The following is a 14057-nucleotide window of genomic DNA, read 5'->3' on the forward strand; positions in this document are numbered from 1 at the left end:
CTATTTTGATCTCATTTTCTTTTTTTTTTTTTTTTTGTTCTCTCCTTTAACATTTCATTTCTTTTCATTAAATCAAAGAAAGGTCTCATTTCTTGTAATAATCGAGTCCCAGTATTGAGTCTCGCTAGGAATTCTGCAATGTTCCCCCCTTCAAATGCTGACCACTCACAATGACCCAAGCAATACCCAACCGATACCCAAGCAAACTTCCACCCCCAAAGCCTGCACTAGCAGCAACCATAGACAACCCTACTATATGAGACACAACCATAGGCAAGGTATATCTACGGCTAGATAATGGGCCATCCTAGGAACTGGTTCAAAGGAAGAGTGCCAAATAAGGGGAGACCATGTAACAAAAGGAAGGAGAAAAGAAAACAGGCAGGGGAAGACAAACAGCAAGGAAAACAAGGCAATTTCATGATTAAAATGCAATTATAACCAAAATTGACGCATAAAATAGATTCTTATATAAGAAATGATAATAAAGAAGATTCTTTTTCATTTTTTTTATGAGAAAAAGATTCTCTTTTATTAACCCAAAAGAATCTAGCAACTCAATGTCTAAGCATATTATGGTAATCTCTTTCAAAGATTTTCACCCAACAAAAATAGATTTTGGTCAGTGTTTACAAAGCTGAAGATGCACACAAAGACGATGAGTCTGTTAATTTCCTTCAGGCGTGAAGTAACAAAAAGGTGTAGCTTAAGTGAAGCAAATGGCTCGCATGTTGGAGCCACACGCCTAGTATATCACTCAAGTCAATGGCCATGCGCTTAATATTTTGATAGTTTCTTAGATTTTATTCTTTTTCATTTCTTTGTATTGGTCTAAGAATAAACACCCGTTTGTGACTACCCTTTCAACTTTGATTCTTTTTCAATTCTTTGTATTACAAAGATATATCACTCAAAGCAATGGCCATGCACTTAATATTTTTAAGTTTTCATGAGCTCCTTTTATTTCATTCATCAATGAAATTTGTTCTTCTCAAAAAAAATTGGAGTGCACCTTGAGGGCATTAATTTTGGTTAACCAAAATAAAATGTTAAGAATGGTATAGTATAAGTTCTAGAACCATTAGTTGCTTGTTAGTTATTGTTGCAAGTGGAAATTATCTTACTCACATCTCTTCTTAATTTTCAGAGGTACATATGCCTTTTATAATACAAAAAGACTAGCTAAATGCATAGATATTAGGTAACAATACAGAAAAATAAATCTAACTAAACCCCTAGATATTAGTTTAGATTTCTTGGTTATAACCAGAGTATAAATACCACTGTTAGGATGGCAATAGACAGATTGTCATTCAATATATTCAGAAACTTAGTTTACACCAAAGAAACCTTCCACGTCAACCTAAAAGCTACCATTCACTTCATATTATGATAATTTCTTTTCGATTGTAAAAAAAATTCTCATTAAAAGAGGATAGACTTGAGGGGTAATGAAGGAATAACCTTGATTTAAGAAATATTTATGTAATATTGACCTCCTGTGTTATTACCTAGATTTATTTAGATTTACGAGTATCTAGGGATTTAATAGTCAGAAGTTAAATTTACTGTTACCTATTGATACTAGGGATTTAGTTAGATTTACGGTTACTATATGGTGATTTGGTTAGATTTATCATTATCTAGTATCAAGATATTTAGTTAGACTTTCTCTATTAGAAAAGGCACGTGTACCTCCTTAATATTAAATATGAAAAGCAAGCAAGATAATTTATACTAGCAATAAGGGGAGATGAGGAAAATAAAACTAATAGTAATAGTAATAGTAATAGTAATAATCAAGGAAAATAAAACTAATAGTAATAGTAATAATCGTATAGAAATACTTACCTCTAACATCCCACTTCTAACTGCAGCTATAGAAGCATCTATAAGGAAAAAGTACAGTGGAGGCATAGGTGGCCGAACCATATACTCGGTTGGAGCAACAAAATCCACACTACCCTTAGTAAGCTCAGGTCGCTGATCCAAATCAATTCTCCGGCCAGTAGCATCCAAATGGGCAAAATAGTCACCCTGAACTGAATAGGGAATCGACATAATTCAATATAAGCCAACACGGAAAATAGCTGTATACAAAAAGAAATGGCATTTTCCAAAAAAATAATACAAATAGGTAAATATTCTACCTTCCAAAGGAAACAAAAGCAGTAAATGAAGTGAATGTTACACTCAAGCTCTACAGTAACACTAAATTGTTTGTCCAAGAAAGGAAGGGGAAAATAAAAAGAAAAATCAATATAACTCACAGCCTATGGCTGAAATTCAAAAGAAAGGATGCGACTTTGGCTCTTAAAAAATATATCTCCTATGCACTAGGCTTCCAAATAAGAAACTGTAACTGCATATAACAATAGGTCAAATTTACTAATTCTAGTGTCCTCGGAGCCATGAGAATTATAAGCCTTCGTACCATCATTCAGCAAAGAACAAATGTTGCAGCGCCACTTTCTTCCTGCATCTGTGAATGTGGCATATGGATTTATATAAGTGCGACACCTTCTGCAGCGGATGACACCAGTTGATGCAAAGTTGATAACTGGCACTTCTTCCTAAAGCAAAATAAAAGAAATTTAATAAGGTAACTTTAGCATGCACAGAAATCAAAATATTAGTTATTACTAGCATAGAAACACTAACCCCACTTGGAGCTTCTGCAAGTGGACAAACAATTGCTCCGAGAGGTAGATGCCACCTTGAGACAAGTGACTGGGAACTGGGAATAGCACTGGTTGTAAGCCGTAAATATCTCTGATCACAGTTCATGGGGTACATCTCGGAAAACAATTTAGGCTCTTCATCACCATTCAATGGCCTTGGAAGTGTTTTTGGATCAATTCCTGCATCAATTGATCCAGGAACAGATCCAATAGAAAGTGAGTTGAAATCTTCAGCTAATCCTTGAATGGAGCTAAGGGGCGGCCCAGTGCCTGGATAGTGCTTTTGGTCTGTAGACAGCAAACCTTGTGAGGCTACAGCTTGAGGAGGAGAAACATAACCTCCTTGGTGACCAAGGAAAGGGGAAGCTGGTGCTGAAGGAGGAATATACTGCCCTTGGTGACTAACCAAAGGAGGTTGCATTTGTTGGGATTGTAAATCTGCATTGGGCTGCTTATGGACATAACCAGGCAAAGAGGAGTGAAAGTTAGGCCTGGCTGATGGAAAAGATGGATCTAACATAGGCTGTGGAACATTTGTGGGAGGAGGGCCTAAGTTTTGAGGAGGAGATCCCATAGGCACTGAAGGAATCTGAGTCTGCTGGTGAAAAGAAACTGGAGGTGGCGATGCATAAGCAGCAGGGGGTTGCCCCATTGGTGGAATTCGTGCAGGAGGTGGTTGAGTTGGTGAAACAAACTGTGGAGCTGGGAAACGCTGGAAAGGCCCAGCAGTTGCTGGGACACTGGATGCTGATGGTGGTGGAACAGATGGATCAAGGAACCTACTTGGTTGCATAGGTCTAAACCCAGGGCTCCCTGCTCCAACTGCAGGACCAGAGGATGGAGGAAAAGGCATTGTGTTTGTCGGCATAGCAGGAGAGGCAGGTCTAAAACGAGAGGCGTCTGATCCAACTACAGGACCAGAGGATGAAAAGGGTGACGCGGTCTGAGTGGTAGCAAAAGGTGTGCCAACAGGCCTAGTAGGAAAATGCTGCTGAGCATGATTTTCAGTCCCCATGGGTTCTACTATTGCACTCTCACACTCTTTGAGTTAATGGGATGCTAGCATGACGCAGACCTGTGCAGCCAGCAGCCAACCAGAAAGAAAAAGGAAAATCAAAACGATTCTTCAAAAAAAAAAAGCGCAATGAATTACCAACCGATACGGAAATAAGGACTCTCATAACATAAATCATACTAAACAGTCATACACCTGCTAACCCGCGCCATAACGCATTTAAACATAAAGAACACGAAAATGCAACCCAGAAAACCCCCAGATTCCATTTTCGTTATTGTTCAGACTGATTTTTTTAGCTAAACAGAATAATTTACGAAACCAAAGTTCAAAGGAGCTAGCACATGGAGAGAAAGCACAATCAAAAAGGCCACACGCAACTAAGACTTGTTTACAAGTAAATTGAATTTGCAAAATAGTTGCAGTGGGGAACAGAGATTTGGAAGAAAAAGAAAATGAAACATCAACAACAACAACAACAACAACAGTAAATTCTGATTCGGGGAAAGTCAAATTGGAGTATGAAATCGGAGGTGGCGTGAAAAGAACAGAGATCTAGCCCCAAGGAAGAAACTGATACACAGAATTGTAATCATTGGAGTCGGAAGCAAGTGTTCCCATATCAATCCATAGCAATCAATTCAATTGGCGAATCGGAAATGGGAGAGGGAAAGAAGGGTACCTTGTCTACGAGGGTCTGCAAGCAGAGCAACGAACACAAAGAGGATCGAAGAGGTCGGCGGATCCGAAGTGCGAAAGATCGAATGCCTGCAAGTGAAAGAGAAAGGCGAGATAGATCAGTGATTTTAACAAACCCAACAACTCTTCCTTCCAATTCATTCACAAAATTAATTGAAGTCAAATCTCAGAAGTTTGTACCCCAAAAAACCATATGCTTTCTTCTTCAACTCAAGAACTTTGTTTCNTTTTTTTTTTTTTTTTTTTTTTTTTTTTTTTTTTTTTGTTTTTTCTCTCTCTCTGTTGGATTAAATTAAAGTAAAAATACCTGTTTTTCTTTATTATTTGTTTGTTTATTATATTTTAAATGTATAAATACAAGAACGACAAAATGTGCCTACTTGAGGAGGTGTAATTGACATATATATATCTATAACACTTGTTTAAAATTTTTTAATTAATTATCTAAATTTTGAATTGGTAATAGGGGTAAGTTTATTAGATTGATTATCGGGGTCGGGTGAATTCAATACTAGGCGCCTGTTGGTATTCCAGCCTTCTTTCTTCTTTCAAAGCCTACCCGAATGAGAATCCAGTGTTTCTTGGTCGTGAATATTTGAATAGGATGAACCGCCTCGTGGTTTGCTTCGAAACAAAACAATTAGAATTAGGCTCGTTGAACTGGAATGTGTATTATCCATATGAGGAATCTTTCAATGGAGAAGATTCGTCGACCTAAGACGAAAAGAAGGGTCTATCTATTTTATTTAGTTATTGAGTTAAACCGATGATTCTTTATTGTAATAGATAGCAACAAATATTTCATCAAAATTAAAATTAAGTCGTGCATTATCGTGTCAAATATTTATTTTCTTAATTAACAAATTTATAAAATAATATTAAATATTTTGTCCTTAGTCTCCTACAAACTTTTTAAGATTAGTTGAAGGAATAATATAAATTACAAATAATAAATAATAAAACATAAATTACAAGGTAATAGCCCAAAAAAATAAAAATAAAAATAATTATAAAAATATATACGTCAAAATAATAATAATAATAAATAACTAAAAAGAATTACTAAAAATTAAAATAAAATTTACCCACCTCTCTCTCCACTAACCTCCTATCCCAACTCCATCCTTTCTTTTCAACCGGGCACAATATCACAATAAAATAAAAATAATACGGTAAGAATAGAAAATAAGATAAGTAGTGAAAATAACATTATATATATACAACATTCCAAGAGTCTACTCATAAAGTCTCTCAGGCTCACATGTACTCTAAGGGGCCATTGTAAAATTTAGAAAATTCAAATTAAAATTGGTGTCATGGTTCATATAGGTTGACTTGAATACAAAATACAAAATCGAACTTTATTATGGACAAATTGGTGACACCAACNTCGTGAATATTTGAATAGGATGAACCGCCTCGTGGTTTGCTTCGAAACAAAACAATTAGAATTAGGCTCGTTGAACTGGAATGTGTATTATCCATATGAGGAATCTTTCAATGGAGAAGATTCGTCGACCTAAGACGAAAAGAAGGGTCTATCTATTTTATTTAGTTATTGAGTTAAACCGATGATTCTTTATTGTAATAGATAGCAACAAATATTTCATCAAAATTAAAATTAAGTCGTGCATTATCGTGTCAAATATTTATTTTCTTAATTAACAAATTTATAAAATAATATTAAATATTTTGTCCTTAGTCTCCTACAAACTTTTTAAGATTAGTTGAAGGAATAATATAAATTACAAATAATAAATAATAAAACATAAATTACAAGGTAATAGCCCAAAAAAATAAAAATAAAAATAATTATAAAAATATATACGTCAAAATAATAATAATAATAAATAACTAAAAAGAATTACTAAAAATTAAAATAAAATTTACCCACCTCTCTCTCCACTAACCTCCTATCCCAACTCCATCCTTTCTTTTCAACCGGGCACAATATCACAATAAAATAAAAATAATACGGTAAGAATAGAAAATAAGATAAGTAGTGAAAATAACATTATATATATACAACATTCCAAGAGTCTACTCATAAAGTCTCTCAGGCTCACATGTACTCTAAGGGGCCATTGTAAAATTTAGAAAATTCAAATTAAAATTGGTGTCATGGTTCATATAGGTTGACTTGAATACAAAATACAAAATCGAACTTTATTATGGACAAATTGGTGACACCAACCTAAGCTAATCAGGTAAGTGGTCTTACTATCGGCATGGTTATATTTGAGGTTGACACGTGCCCCGTGGTTATGTACGTGTCATATATATTGGTATGTGTGAATTGTTTGTGGATTGATATGCTTATGATATGTTATATATGTTATAATATGTGAATTGTACGATAATAATTACGGTATGATGTGTTCAATGATATGTTTGAGATAAGATACGAGAATGATGCACAAAACGAAATGTAACGATAGAAGTAAGATACGTTCATGAAACATTAAAGTTAGGTTACATACTGAAGTGCTATGGATATGAGAGATTGATAAAAGAATACGGTTAGGTTATGGGTAGAAAGGGATAGGTTTGTGATAGATTGATAGAACCATAGCGTTAGGACACGTTCCTGTGATGATATGACTAAGGTACGTTCATGTAACGATATGACTGTGATAGGTATAAGAACGTTAAGGCTATGATAAGTTAGGAAACGATATGACCACGAATTGTTTACGACATGATTTGATTATGATACAACATGTGAATAACGGATANCGACATGTGAATGATGGATGTATATATATTGTGATATGATATAAAAACAATATGTTATGGTAAGATATGTGATAAATTGACATGCTTATGATATGATACGTTGTGATGCAATATGTTATGATATGATATGTATATGATATGTTATGTTAAAGCATAGAACGTTATGTTATATCGCTTAAATGATATGTATACAACATGATATGAATGATATGAAATCACGATAAATGACATGAAATATAACCCTGTTAGAATTATGTATGATATGAGAATTGAAGAATGAGAAATAATATGATATGAATGATGAACGATATCTGAAACGATATGATATGTACAGAATGCTAGCGGAGTTGTATTAAATAGTAATGAAAACGGAAAAATTTTGGGACCTCATGCATTATGTGTACTCATGTATAGGGGCATACCCCTATTCCATCACGAGGGTACGAACGCGTACATCCATTAGGAAAGCGAAGTATCATTATGTTTTATATAATGCTGCCATGACGGTCACTAATTCTAATGGGTGTCCGACAAAAGTTGAACTACCAGAGAAGGCTCGCCCAACAAGAAAAAGCGTCCAGCGGTGTGCGAACTGACTGGTGAGCTCATACTCACACGTATGACTGTGTGTAGAGTATATGGGACACATCCAAGTTGCCCAATTAGAATAGTGTCGTAGCAAAATAAACTGATATGATAGGTTCCGTCATTGCATTCGCATGTTCTTGCATTTAACCCCCAATAGTGGGGTCACTTACGGAGTATTTCTTAACTCAAGCCACATGCTACCTCTATTTCAGGTTAAGGCAAGGTATTCCTTCACGGCTAATGATGACATCGCAACTCAAGACCATGACACATGCATAGGGTCATCACATTTATTTTCTTAATCTTAAACGTTTATTTATCTTATTTAGTCTTTTGATGTATCGTTTTAAATGTGTTTTCAAAACATGTAAATGAATGACTGTGTTTTAAGCATAAGGTTACGTTTTATGAAAATTTAAATAAAGTATTTGTTGGATCGGTATGGCAACCCTAGAGGGTGGATAGGGTTTTAACGATAAAAGTATTTAAACCTGATTAATTTTTTCTAATTATGAATTTTTTTACAAATGAGTAGAAGATTATAATTATTAGAGAAAAATAGTTGAAGTCAATGCAATAAATCACAATAATAATTTTGAAATTAAATAGGAAAGAGTTAGAAAATATGACACCGTAGTTTTATAGTGGTTCGGTCAAACTCGACCTACTCCACCCCAAGCGTCTCTTGGAAATTTGAATAAGAAACTTTCTTGACTCTCTCATGAATCAGAGCCCAACTGCTACACTGCTCTTTTTACGGGTTCAAGAGCAAACTCAATCCTTTCCACGACGTAGGATCTAACCGATAAGTATTTGAATTTGGTATGAACACACCACAACTCTCTAAATGAGTAGATTTACAATTTATTATTTTCTCACATTACAATAAAAAAAAATGTCTCGATAATAAGATGAATAAAAATAAAAATAAAAATAAAATTGATAATTGAAGAATTATAGAAGTTGTGTGTCGACAAAATAGAGGAGAGGATGAGCTTAAATAGAGAAAAAAAGTGGCAAAAAGTATAAATTATATGAACCATTAGATTAGATTAGAAGAGAAATGAAAGATAGAAATTAAAAGTAAATAATAAGAAGTTTTTCTATTTTTTAAATATAATAATATAATAATAATATAATATAAAAATAATAAAAACTTTGTGAGTAAACGGTCAAACTAAAATTTATTATAAATATAATAATATAATAATAATAAAAGGTAATGTAAGTAACTGTTATATTCAAATTTCAAAATTTATTATAAATATAATAAAATTGATGCGAGTAATCCTTAGATTTAAATTTATATTATGTATAAATAATTTTATTTATAAATAAATAAATAAATAAACTCCACAATTGGTTGCCCTTCCAAAATTATAAATATTATATTTTGATTTAGCTGTCACATCATCACGTCGGTATCTTTATCTCGATTGTAATTTCTTTGTTTAGCTCGGATTTAAATAATTGAAAAGTAGTTGAAATCGTTATTCCGAACCTTATAGTTCAAAATACTGAAAATGTTAATACTTAAAAAGTAGTTTGTTATCATCAAAACCTCAATCAATTAATTAATTAAATGAGATTAAGGCCAAAATGTCAACAATATTTCCGCATTCATGTTTATGATATGTATACAATAGCGACCTTAAATTAAGTAGAAAATTTCAAGTCGTTACATTAACTCATAAATTCCACTAAATAAATGCATATACAAGTGTAGTTATGTACATATATTTGAGAACTTACTTGGGAGTTGAATTGATCGAACTTTTAATTCTAATAGTGATGAAAAATGTGTAATTTAATATATTTGTTGTACAAAATTTAAAATTATTAGTATTGTAACTAGGGGTGTACATGGTCCGGGTCGGGTTGGGTTGGGTTGGAGGATTTTTTTGACCCAACCCAAAAGTTCGGATTGGTTGGATTAGTTGATGGTGTTAATGTAACACATGCGGAAGCAATTTGGATCTTAGGCACTTTTAGAACATCAATTATTGTAAATGACTAGCATGTTCATAAGTATTAAAACTTAATGAGTTTAAATACTAACCTTTTGTAGTTCAAACTCCTTTTGCCTCACGAACCGATTTCGAACCACCACTAGTGTCTTCTCCACTATTCTCCGGCCTTAGAACGGGATTGTGGAATCCGGTGAGTGACTAAACTTGGGAGGGATTTTGTATACGTGAAAGAGAGTGCTTGTGAGAGGTTTTTCATCAAGATGAAGAATCCCTTCCAAGTATCATGATCACTCTATTTAAAGAGTCAAGTTTGCATGTTCATGCAAACTTGAGATCACCAAATCTTGACACTTAAAATTCCACTCAAATGTTTGAGATTATGTGGCAAGCATGCATGTTTGAGTTAACCAAATTTTGACACTCAAAATTCCACTCAAACTTGTGGGGTTTATTTGGCAAACATGCAAGTTTGGTTAAACCAAATTTTGACACCTCAAAATTCCACTAACATGATTTTTCCATTAGATGAAAGTCAACATTTTGACTTTCTTCATTTTAATTAGATGAAAGTCAACATTTTGACTTTCTTCATTTTAATTCAACAATTAATTTGAATAATGAATTTCAAATTAAAGTAACATTAAATAATTAATTAAACTATTTAATTAATATTTAATATTAATTCAAATGCCAATCCCAGTCAATTCCGACACATAATTGATTAAGATATTTAAATCTTATTTAAATATCTCAGATTCTCTCTTTTCGTTTAATTCGTAAATAAAATAAAATTGCGGTTAAATATATCGTATATATGTAACGCATATTCCCTAATTTGAATTCGAACACTTCGAACTCACTCGTCACACTGTTCTATGGTTTAGTCCGATATGAGCTAGCAGAGGGACCTAATGGACCTATAGATCATGGGCTCCAACGATTCAAGATTAACCGATTAAACTCATTAACCTGGTTAACCAACATTCGTTAACTACTAGGACACTCCACTATAGCCTAGTAGTTGCACTCCCCTCACTATAGATATATTTCTGTCCATCTGATATAACCATGATTAGTAAGTCGATCCTTCACAGGTTGTTCGTAACTAGAGCTGGGTCAATTTACCGTTTTACCCCTGAAGTTACTTCTTGTTCCTTATGTCTCACTGATCCTCTAATAAACAATTGGTTTGTGGTCCAACCAGTAAACCGAATCCCTCTCAGGCCAATGAGAGGGTGGGGCCCCTTGTTCAAGACCTGGAGTCAGTGCTTAAGGGAACTACCTTTCTTCTATCCCTAAAAGTGGGTAGGAGTGAATTCCGTCTTGCACCCCACGTCCCCAGCCATTCACCCAGTCTTACCCCTGAAATGGGAGGCCTGTTGAGTCGGCGAACTAGAGCCACTCTCACCCATGCAAATCTAAGGATAATTCCGAATAAACAGGAGTTCATGGTTAGCTCAGGATTAAAACCGAGTTACCTAGGTTATCGAATGAAAAGAAAATCAGTCTCAACAGTAAACGACTTTATAAAGTGAGAGTGGTTTTCTTCATGGTCCGATCTTATGCAATACTCATTGCATAGGACGCCCCCACTCACATGTCTCCACATGCACAATTTAGTGATCGCATTGTTTATATCATATACAAAAGTGGGCCGCATCCATAGTGTCCCCAGAATAAGGTACTCAGCCTTATCCTTATACTATAGATCATTTTGACTATATACTTGAACTTGATCCACTCTTATGTCTCTACATATAGTTCAAGTAGTCATACTATAGCCAGAGTGTTCTTAGTTTATTGGATTTAGATTAATGATCGTAAAGTTCACTTTATTCAATAACAATTTTTTCTGAATAAACAACAATAATAACTTTATTGAAAATAGAATATATCTTTGTTTACAAACTATGAGTTTTAGGACATAAAACCCAACAAAATCCCACTTGGACTAAAACTCTAGTGGGGTTTTATAACGTTGAGTAGAGAGAAATACAATAAACTAGGGCATCACATACTCATGCCTTTTCTCCCACTTGCCCTAGATTACATAACTCGTAGTCCTAGACTCACTAGGTGCCCTTCAAACACTTTAGCCGTGAGGGGCTTTGTAAATGGATCAGCAATGTTGTGTTCTGAAGCTATCTGTGTGACGATCACATCTCCTCGTTGCACAATCTCCCTTATGAGATGATATTTGCGCTCAATATGTTTTCCTCGCTTATGGCTTCTTGGTTCTTTTGAATTTGCAACTGCTCCACTGTTATCACAATAAAGAGTGACGGGAAGATGCATATTTGGAACGACTTCCAAATCAGTTAAGAACTTCCTAAGCCATACAGATTCTTTCGCTGCTTCACAAGCAGCAACATACTCAGCCTCCATGGTGGAATCAGCAATGCAACCTTGCTTTATGCTTCTCCATATTACTGCTCCTCCGTTCAGAGTGAAGACAGATCCTGATGTCGATTTCCTTGTATCTACATCGGTCTGAAAATCTGAGTCAGTGTACCCTGTAAGGATCAGATCCTTAGCACCGTACATTAGCATATAGTCCCTCGTTCTCCTAAGATACTTGAGGATATTCTTAACGGCAGTCCAATGAGTACGTCCCGGATTGGACTGATATCTGCTGACAATTCCCACAGCATAGCATATGTCGGGTCGGGTACATAGCATAGCATACATCAGACTACCGACCGCTGATGCATAGGGAATGTGTTTCATATCCTCAACTTCTTGAGGTGTCTTAGGACTTTGTTCCTTCGACAAATGAACTCCATGCCTGAAAGGTAATAATCCTTTCTTGGAGTCCTGCATCTTATATCGAATCAACATTTTGTCGATGTACGATGCTTGAGACAAAGCTAGTGTTTTGTTCTTGCGATTTCGAACAATTTGGATTCCAAGAACAAACTGAGCCTCTCCCAAATCTTTCATTTGGAATTGTGTCGCCAGCCAATGCTTAATGTCAGTCAGAATTCCCACATCATTTCCAATTAGTAGGATATCGTCAACGTACAACACCAGGAAAGCTACTGTAGAGTTGACTATCCTTTTATAAACACAAGGTTCGTCAACATTCTGTTTAAAGCCATAAGATTTGATCGCAGTATCAAACTTTATGTTCCAGGATCGAGATGCTTGCTTCAACCCATAAATGGATCTTTTAAGCTTGCAAACCCTTTGCTCGTGATCCTGTTCAATGAACCCCTCTGGTTGAGCCATATAGATACTCTCTTCAAGATCGCCGTTTAGAAAAGCTGTCTTAACATCCATTTGCCAAATTTCATAATCATAAAATGTGGCAATAGACAAGAGTATTCTAATTGATTTAAGCATAGCAACAGGTGAGAAGGTTTCTTCATAGTCCACCCCCTCTCTTTGGGTATAACCCTTTGCTACTAGTCTTGCTTTAAAGGTCTGTACCTTACCGGTTTGGTCTCGTTTTCTCTTATAGATCCATTTGCAACCAATAGGTTTTACCCCATCTGGTTGATCTACAAGTTCCCAGACTGAATTGAAGTACATTGACTCCATTTCAAGATTCATGGCTTTAATCCACTGATCTCTATCAACATCATTCATTGCCTGTTTATAGGACAATGGATCCTCAACGCCATCATCAGGTATGATGACTTGAGTTTCTATCAAACCCAAGTAACGATCGGGTTGAGTTATAACCCTCCCACTACGTCGAGGCATTCTCAACTTTTGAGAAGGATGTGATTGACCAGAAGTGTCAGCTCCATCAACAACTCTGGTTGAACGACCAGCTTGATCAACAACTCTTGTTGTTTTATCAGTAACTTCTTTAGAAATCTCACTTAATACTAGTTTGCTACGAGGTTGATGATTTCTTACGTGATCTTCCTCTAAGAATGTAGCGTTCGTTGATACAAACACTCTATTTTCTTGAGGATCATAAAACAAACCACCTTTCGTCTCTTTGGGGTATCCTACGAATAGACATAATTTTGAACGACGTTCTAATTTCTTGGGATTTTGCAACAACACATGTGCTGGACATCCCCAAATTCTGAAGTGACGTAAACTACCTTTACGCCCTTTCCATAACTCATAAGGTGTTTCTGAAACACTCTTAGTAGGAACCATGTTCAAAATGTATGTAGCAGTCTCCACTGCATATCCCCAAAACGGATCGGGTAATTGAGCGAAACTCATCATGGACCGAACCATGTCCAATAGAGTTCTATTTCTCCTTTCTGATACACCATTTTGTTGAGGCACACCAGGGGCTGAGAGTTGAGACCTTATTCCATGTTCTATCATATAGTCCTGAAATCTTAAATCCATGTACTCTCCTCCTCGATCTGATCGAAGTGTTTTAATAGTTTTACCTAATAG

At 35.1% G+C, this 14057-nt stretch overlaps 1 protein-coding gene across 3 annotated transcripts in view; it reads right to left on the bottom strand.

The window, feature by feature from the left end:
* The window catches only part of LOC111784242 (protein transport protein Sec24-like At3g07100), an 18042-nt gene extending 13426 nt beyond the window's left edge, over window positions 1-4616 (bottom strand). For 2 of the 3 annotated variants that reach the window (XR_002813502.1, XM_023665027.1), the window contains exons 1-5: window positions 4576-4616; window positions 4379-4464; window positions 2662-3756; window positions 2435-2573; window positions 1852-2042 (exon numbers count right to left, since the gene is read on the bottom strand). Coding sequence is in view for 2 of the 3 variants with exons in the window: in XM_023665027.1 (XP_023520795.1) it covers window positions 1852-2042; window positions 2435-2573; window positions 2662-3696 (1365 nt within the window). In the remaining variant the exon portion in view is untranslated. The other variant, XM_023665028.1, reaches the window with a different exon arrangement.
* Window positions 4617-14057: the final 9441 nt, after the last annotated feature.

Source organism: Cucurbita pepo, unplaced genomic scaffold (genome assembly GCF_002806865.2).
Source record: "Cucurbita pepo subsp. pepo cultivar mu-cu-16 unplaced genomic scaffold, ASM280686v2 Cp4.1_scaffold000176, whole genome shotgun sequence".
Classification (NCBI taxonomy): Eukaryota; Viridiplantae; Streptophyta; class Magnoliopsida; order Cucurbitales; family Cucurbitaceae; genus Cucurbita; species Cucurbita pepo.